This window comes from Sprattus sprattus (assembly GCF_963457725.1).
Source record: "Sprattus sprattus genome assembly, chromosome: 18".
Taxonomy (NCBI): Eukaryota; Metazoa; Chordata; class Actinopteri; order Clupeiformes; family Clupeidae; genus Sprattus; species Sprattus sprattus.
The window spans coordinates 8,612,668-8,621,748 of record NC_137916.1 but is presented as its reverse complement, the minus strand read 5'-3'; the positions used below and the strand labels follow the sequence as shown (position 1 = coordinate 8,621,748).

The window sequence follows — 9,081 nt, the reverse complement described above, 5'->3', positions numbered from 1 at the left end:
AGATTGTTTAAACCATTAAATCCCCCTAATATTTGGACCCAAAAATATCTCAAAAATAGGGCCCAGGTTAAAAAGTCTCAGTTTCCCTTAAATGGAAAGTCACAGACTATTTTTTAAAAAAATTTTTAAAGACCTCTGCCTCGATGTTTGTCATGTGATTTGAGAGGCAATCAAAAGGATTGTATTGTATTGTGATATGTTGTTTCATTTGGTAGTGCCACCAAATTGTATGAATTGTGCCTACAAAGCTCATATTTCACATACATTGCATTACTACATCCTATGTGATGTAGGCATTTTGCGAGCGTTGCTCGAACAATTTTCAACATTCATTATGTTATCATTGCCACCCACTTCTCTCTTTTCCTTATTGGTCAACTTTGTTGGACAGCTTATAAATCTAACTCTGTCAAACTGTTCTGCCAGCTGAAAAGCACATACAATTTTAAACCTGAATTTTCTATTGCATGTTGGCTAGTGTGTAAGCTTCTATGGAACTCCATCCACAGTCACAAGTATCCACATCCCGCCTGATATAAAACCCAGTCTAGAGGAAAAGAGGAAGGCAAGGAAGGGTGTGCTACAGGCTCAGACGGCACCCTATCAAACCTCCTCTACCCCAAACCATTCTTTCAAATATCCAATCTTTGAAAAATAAACTGGACCTGCTACATGCTACATTTCTTAAGGAGGCCTCATTTAGTAAGGGAGATTTGGCTAGAGGAGTCTGTCACAGACACTGGGGTTAGTTATGATAGCTTTAGGATCATGAGGGCAGACAGAACCAAAAACTCTGGGAAAGTGCTGGGTGGTGGAGTGTGTATGTACAAGGTGTGATCAAAAAGTTCAGACACTGCACCTATTAAAACAAAAACGGTACCCGATTTCAATTTGTCCGCCATCACCTTCAGAATAGTTGCCTTGTGCGCACCATACACTGCTCCCAGGGCTCCTGCCTCGCCTGGATCACTCCCTGGAAGTCCTGTTCGTATCCAGCACTATCTGCAACATGCTGTTGATCTCTTCCACTGGGTCAAAATGATGACCCTTCAGGTTGAGCTTTATCTCAGGGAAGAGGAGGAAGTCAGAGGGAGCCAAGTTTGGCGAGAAGGGGTTGGTGGGGAGCTGTGAGCGTGCACGTTGTCATAATGGAGCACCAAAATGTCACCGCATCACAGTTCAGGTTATTTACAGTCAGATCACAGCTCAGAGATCACGGTTCAGTTTTGAGGCGTCTGAGGGAAAACATTCGGTGCAAACAACTTGAACTATTACGCGCTGGCATTTGGGGGCTCCATCATGATAATGTGCACTCTTACAGTGCATCTTTGGCTGCAGTTGGATAGTCAAAAGATGACATCCTATGTCCTTTCGTGACCACTTTTCCTAGGCCTCAATGGAAAATGTCACAAGTTCAAGGAGAGATGTGAAGAATTCCAAAGTTCTTAGGAAAAGACAACTGTGAATCTGACTGCACTTGCACTTGTCTACGTAATTATGCAACAGCGGATCTTGTTGACGTGACGACTTTAAATTGTTGCCGCAATAAATGATGGGTCAGTATTATCTCCTTTCCTTTCGTAAAGGATGGTCCAGTGAACCCTATCGTACGAGATAAGAAAGGAAGCACTAGGCCTATTTGGTCGTTTTACTGCTGCACTGGGCCAATCAAGTGTTTGATGTTGGATATTCCACTGGTGCAACACGGTCAGTTTTTATCTGCCTACGTGGTGTTTAACATAAAACCTAATATCGTTTGACATGTAATACTTTTAGCGTGCAGGCACAGACAACATTGGAAATACAACAGCAGCAGCCAATCCATGTCATATCATCGTCCCTTATCTTGTCACTGCTGCCTTCTCACATTTCTGTCATAAAACAGCAGAAAATATTTTTTTGAAGGCAGTGCAAGACACTTCATGATGATTCACTACTGGGGGGGGGGGGGGGGGGGATCTTTATGCTGACCGGAGCTGTCAACCTATTTGCTACCATTGAAATGCTCCAGCAAGCATGGCCTGAAGGTACAGCTCGACAGTCCCAGTAGAATAGGCCAATTGAAGCACCTTTCCTAAGCTTTTAGAGAATTTGACCAGGGTCCTGTTCTTTTTTTTGCTTATGAAGGCACCTGAGTGAAATGACCCAAGTGGCAGTCATGATAAGAGCTGGTCGAATTCTCTGAATGCTTAGGAAAGCCATTTCAATGCTTCCTTTCGTTTCTCCTTTAGCATAGGGTACATTGGAGCAGCCTTTTTTAAAGGCAAGGATATAGTACCGCCCCACAATTCCTTGTTGCAGCAAAAACAACCCAATCAACAACCAATCCATATGACCCACGTCAATAACATCCACCTTTGCATAGTTAGCAGCCTAGTGTAGTCTAGTCCAGTCAGACTCTCTTAGGAATAGACAACCACAGTGCTAAGACTTTATGAATTGTACTTCACATCTTTTCTTGTCTATCCGACTGCAGCTTTTGTTTTGCACCTTCTTCCTGGTCTCTGCAGCTCCAGGCCTGCTCAGTCCTCAGCGCACTTAGCCCAGGAAAGGAAGCGCATAAGAACTCCTGCACCAACAGCAGAGGGGAGAGGTTTCTGGACTGCTGGGTTTGCTGGCTCTCAAGGTGGGATTTTATTTTGTGTTTCTGTTGCATTTTGACTGGGGTGTTACAGAGTATAAATCGAAGTCAACAGAGAGCTTCAAACTAAGCCTCTTATAGGATCCCACCCACCCCCATAGAAATGTCAATGAATGCCCTTGTCCATGATTAGTCTTATGGATAGCACTGCAACCTCTGCCTGAAATATGCAGAAAAAAATGAATTGTCCTTTGTACAAATACAGAAATATATTGCACATCAAAAATGCTGACTGACAAACACTAGACCTGACAATATAATTGATACAAGAGGGCAGGGATGAAACCCACACCTTAAAGGTACAGTACAGCTTTTTTTTTTGACAAAAAGTATTTGGATTAGAATTGCTCCATCTCCATTTTCTCTAACAAGGGGGCGGGAATATGATTTCCCCCAAGAATATGGCCTATTAATGGAAGTCTGTAGGGAAATTCAAGGGGTTCCTTGTGATAGCAGTTTCATTAACCTGCTCATGTGGAACAAATTGCAAAATGCACAACATCATGTCATCAATAGCATTTATTGACATTATTGATATCACTCATTCCAGCTATTGATAGCATCTGAAAAATCCCTGAGCAGAATCTGTATTGTTATTTCACTTTACCCCCATTAGCTTTACATTAGTGATGAAGCATCTGAAAGCAACAAGGGCACAGAATTCTACTAGACCATAGTGTAAATGCCACTAATTCAACAGGCAGCAGCTTGATCTCTGGAATCAATTCCTAAAAAGGTTTCTACTAACTTTCTGTTGATGGGCCACTAATTGGTGGCCATCACACATTAGAGATTAGCAATGAAACCTTCGATCACCAGGATTGGGGCCAATTCCCTTGGAGTACAGCACAGAATGCATGTCAATGTGTGTGTGGTTTACATAAGTCAGTCATGTTGGCTTCCACACCTAACAGACAGTTTTCTTTAGAAATGTTCCAAGAAAACCTGCTGTGTTTGCTGTAACCAAAGGAGACCGAAATCTGAAACTAGTCAATATAATCAGCAATGAAGACCAAAACGACAAAGATGACCCACTCCATATCACTAGTTTACAACTACACTCAAGAGTCCTTAAAGGTCAACTTCATTTACTCACACTCCCCTTTAAGTACTATTGTGCCCTAATGAGATGCATAAATCATAAGACTTAGACTGGTCAACTCAGTAAGAAACTATTAGATAAAACATTAAAAAAAGTGGGGGAAATTAAAGAAAAAAATGTTATTAGAGCTTGCTGATCAGGACACTGATCACCAATATAAGTTCAAAATAAATGTTGTGAGCACTTTGTTTAAGCCAACAGGTTTATTCTTCACATCACATTGGTGTTATTAGCCATTTGCTATTTGTGCGTAATTGTTTTTGCACTTGCTGTTAAAAAAAATTAAAATAAAATAAAGCAAACGATTTTGTTCCCCCCTTACATACCAAGACTTCTAACAGCAGTACGTTTTTATGAAAGAAAAATCTATTCAAGTAACGTTACATAAAAAATATGAATAACAAATGGCATACTTGGACTAGGCAAAAAAAGCTTTTGGAAAATGATCATGACCCCCAACATCTATGGCAACACCCCCAGGTCTCCTCGATCACTCTGCCCCTGCATCAGGTGTGTCTGGACTGGTCTCTTCATACTGTAACCTTTGACCTTTGAGCTACAGTAATCATTCATGTCCAAACCCCACCTTACAGGAGCAGCCATGAGAGAGGACTCACCTGTGGTCCCATAAACGCATCTCTACAAGAAACTCAACCTTGTCAAACGGACAACAGACGTTCTTCCAAGATGTACATGTATGGTTACAGAGGGAAAAATGGTGGCAGTGTTTCCCAGGAACTATGCTTTGCTTACTTAAGAGAAGAGGGCTCTGAGGAGAGATACGGTCATGGTCAGGAAGCATAGGTTAGGAGTCAGAGAGGGCAACACGGTTACAATATAACACACGGTGGCCGGCTCTTGGTGATCTTCTCCACCGGCTTGCCTTCACTGGCTTTCTGGATCACATCCATCACCTGAGGACAACAGCAGCAAGGTTCAAGTGAAACTGGTTTCAAAATGAACAAGGGATGGTCAGAGCTGTTTTGGGCTCAGAACAACTTACGTCTTCTTCATATGGAAAGCCACTGGTTTCCATTTTGGAAAAGATCAACTGCTCATTGATCACAATTTCAAAGCTTCCTAGAAAACAGAAAAATAAAAAGCAGAGCAGTGGTGATGATTACTCAATGACTTTAAAAGGATTTGAGGAAAAAAAAAATTCCTTCACACATAAATGAAACACAGCTCAACCTACCTTGTCTCCCCACCCAGCCAGACACCTCCGCCTCAGGAAACTCTGCAGTGACCAACCGCTTGAGCTCCTGATAGCGGGGCTCGTAGCCTCATCCACCACTGTAAAGCAGGACCGATAACACTTAAAATGTGGTTATGAACTGGTCAGAAGGGACGGTTTTAGTCGCCGTCTTTTTTTCTCTCATTTATAACCAAGATGTTAAATTCCTTTCCTTAGTGGCTTCAAACATCGACCAAACCTATCAATGTCACATGCAAGTAATCATACCCAAAAAAACTAGACTATGTTTATTATAACACATCAGGGTGCAGCATAACCACCATACTGATACTTAACAGTGCTTATCAGCAGCAAAGACACATCCTGGTAAAATCATATTTCTACTTCACTGCTACACTGCTTTAAATAAAAGCAGCTGTAAAATTCAAATGTAAATGTCAAAATAAAACTTCTGCCATCTAACTGACTGGACTTGTCTTTGACCATTTCGTTGTAAACCAAATAAAGTTATCTAAATAGTTAATTCAATGGTCATAAAATAACCTACATTTTGCCTTAAAAGTAGACCCTACACAGCCTTTGTTGTTCCATTTTATCGCCTTGTATTTACTTTAACATGATGGCTTGCTGTTGAGGGAGGTTAGGCCTATCAATCGTGTCCTGTTGAATCTGTCGCTAGATTGTGGATTTCTAAATATTCAAAGAGAAAACCCTGACCATTTCAATTGACACTTGCTGTGATTATGATATCATTATAATGTTTACTGAACTTTAGCCTACAATGAGATGTTTGAGCAAGCTTATGGATTATGCATTATGGCCAACGTCAAAGTAGCACTGCTACCTATCCAGCATTTACAAAAGTATGTAGTTTCATTGTAAGCATGTCTTAACTGACGTTAGCTTTTGGTGGCTGTCTTAGCTGACCGGCACACGCAAGTAATCTAACCTAACGTTAGCTATATCTGGGTGTATTTCTAAAATAGCCAGTTCACATTATCTTGGACTCACAGCTGACAACACGGCAGGCGTTGAAAGAAGCTCACAACGAGGGAATCATCTGTTAACGTTAGGATCTAGATAACCCTACCAGCTTCATAGCATTGGCATACGAGAAATTAGCTATCGGCTAGCAATAAGCTTGAAAACACACTTGCTAGCTAATCAGCTAGCATAAACAGACGGGTGAATAATGTCTCTGGTGAGTCCTCTTTGGCCGTTTGACGTCCACATGATATGATAAGTGAAGATGGAAATATAGCAGCAGTTCACCATGTGGTGTTAATGCTGACATAATAATCTTCTCACCAGTACTCGACTTTGACTTGGACACCCATCGCGCTTTGTTGTATCCTCCTCTGTGTGATGTTATCGCACAAATGAGCAGGATAGATATTTTGCCACAGGGGGAGTTTTGATATTGTGCAATTCCACGCTAAAAGTGTACGACTGCCATCTATTGGTTGTACGGGCAACAGATAGCATTCAGCAGACCGTAACTTGTGGTAATCAGGCTATTTAGCTGTCCTAAACGAAACCTTGTCATACCCCTCCTATTATGTTTGGGGTCCATTTGACCCCATTCAATGTTTAACGTCTCTAAAGAAATGATTGACATTTTTTTTTGCTTAATATTTAATGACTTTTCCGAATTTAATGGGGACAAATGGGTAAACACAAAATAAACATGATGATGTGTTTTCTATGTGCTGTGCTGTGCACATACTGTAGGTGATGTTTTTCATCACATTGTACTATAGTTTTTTATTCCAAATGTTATAGTTAACAACAACATGTACTTAGAAATAATAGCCATAAAACACCAGAAGGATATTTCTTTCCAATTTAGGTCAATCAGTGAGATTTTATGGTGATCGTGATCCGCATACTTCTCCATAGTCGCGTAACATGTATTCTGGATGTATAAAGGGGGTCAGTGGGTGGGGGTATTGTTTTATTTAAAGGGCTATTTAGGTAGTCAACAGACAAACCTAGAGTACCTGGCACATAAACTTGGGTCAAATTGACCCCAAGGATAAAACATTTTAGTAAATTTGAAGGTAATAGGAGAGATATACCCCTCAAATAAGTTTGCAGGTCTACATAGTTTTTTTTTTCATAGACTGACAACAGCCAGATCTGAGATCCAGAATTATTGTGTTGGTGGACGAGGGTTTCAAAGACTTTGAGCCCTCTCTAAGACAGCGAGATTTGGCCAATAATTTTCGGTATCGAACTGTACTCAACACAAGAACTACTTGTGTTATGGGAGTGTTATGCAAACCAAGTGCAGATGCAGTCCTGTTATTTCTTAGATTGCCCTATCCATGAAGCAGCAGTCAGTATAAGTCTTTATATCTGAATTCAAATTTGCATATCAATTCCCATGTGAATTTTAGTCTGACATGAACAAGGCAAGAAGACACATGTATCAGTGAAGAATAGTATACCATGGTGGATATGACAGAATTTCATCAAATTTGCCTGGGTTGGCCTCAGAGTGGCATCAAACAGATGTTTCCGTTAAAGTGGCCCGCATTTTAAATGACGACCATAATAAACATTGAAATATCATAGTCCCACCACCACTTTAATTACAATTAACTGTTGAAGAAAAAAAACAGCATTTCTTTCCTCAAATTATTATTTTAATCTCAAGTAAGAGACAGAGAAAATGAAACACAGTTATACAGCTATGAGACACATCATTTCAACCTTGCGGATTTTATGTGTGTTCATCACAAAATACCTCAAGACGTTCCCTTTTAAGATATGGTGGACGATATGGACAGAAATAAGAAATTCTTATAGGTTTGTGTTGGTCACCTCAGTAGTGGAGTGAATGTTCAAGTAGTAAAAGCACAGGATATGACATTTCAATAAATGCATGATTATGGCAAAGTAATGTATAACTAACACACAATCACTGACAGTCAGTAATGACATCAGTTAGAATAAATTAGAATAAAAAGTTGTAAGGTTGGGTTGATATACAATTCATTCCTAATAATGCAGCTGTAACCCTCTTATTTCAGGTGCAAAATAGCTTAATCAGGATATCACATGATTACGTTTTAAACCGTCAGTGTTATTAGTGGAATACATTCAGTGATTTGAAAAATGGGACACAGTAGGTAAGGGGTTTGGGACAGGAGAGACCGATACCCATTTGGAACCAAATGTGTTTCCTCAACAAGCCCATAGCCATGCCTACACATTATTTAGCCCTACATTTTCACCCTTTTTCATCCTTTTAAACACACAGGGCCCACATTTCATTGATGGGCAACTGGCAATGAGTAAAGCAACAGACTAAGTCCTCTGCACATGACCTATAGCATCTCAGAGGCAAAGCAGTCATTTCAAATAACTATGGCATCCTCGTCACTTTAGTGGTGGCAGTCAATGCTTTCTGAAGAAGACGTATGAGATTAGGATGATCAGGCCTGCGGACAGTACTCCAATGACGCATTGGTGGATGGTCAGCACACTCTCAAGGGCAAGGATACGCTCTTCTATGGCACTTGTTAGGAAGTAGTCATAGACTGCGGCTCCAATGCTCCATACGGCCCAGATTGCATCCACTATTAGTGGCATCTTGGCCCGCTAGGACAGGATAACTGTCACAGGAAGTGTTGCCATATAGCTGTGTCCGTTCAGAGCCTTCCACCTAGCAAAAACATAGAAAAGTGGGACACTGATGGTATCACCATTGGGTAAACAGAGACTGTGACATTCAATAACAAGCAACTACATCTTGAAATTAATTAACTTTCATACAGTTAGTTACCAAAACTTACAAATTGACATAAGACATGGTAGTCCACAGAAGCTCAAAGCAAGAAATTGATCATTCATGTTACTAACTTTTGAAACAGACACATTAAGAGACTAAACTTTGGATGAACCTCCACATTCACGCAAGATATAGGCTAATGTGACTGGTTACATCTTTCTCTCGTGGATCTTAGATTTTAGCAACAGACGTCACTGGCAACATGATTATAAGCTCGAAACGAAGCTAAATTTAAGCATTGTCGATGTCAATACACTAATGGACTGCAATTTACCTAGATTGAAGGGTAGACAGAATTTCAATCGACGACAGCTTCCCTTCATGCTAAACACAACATACACGCCCTG

General features: G+C 40.5%; 1 protein-coding gene across 1 annotated transcript; it reads right to left on the bottom strand.

Moving 5' to 3' along the window:
• Positions 1-3,927: 3,927 nt before the first annotated feature.
• On the bottom strand, positions 3,928-6,348 carry LOC308378850 (migration and invasion enhancer 1-like). Its single transcript, XM_080855852.1, has 4 exons — positions 6,247-6,348; positions 4,939-5,036; positions 4,747-4,823; positions 3,928-4,657 (listed from the first exon to the last, which is right to left on the bottom strand). Exons 1-4 carry the CDS (start codon positions 6,273-6,275, stop codon positions 4,574-4,576), a joined length of 288 nt encoding a protein of 95 aa, XP_080711978.1. The 5' UTR covers positions 6,276-6,348; the 3' UTR covers positions 3,928-4,573.
• Positions 6,349-9,081: the final 2,733 nt, after the last annotated feature.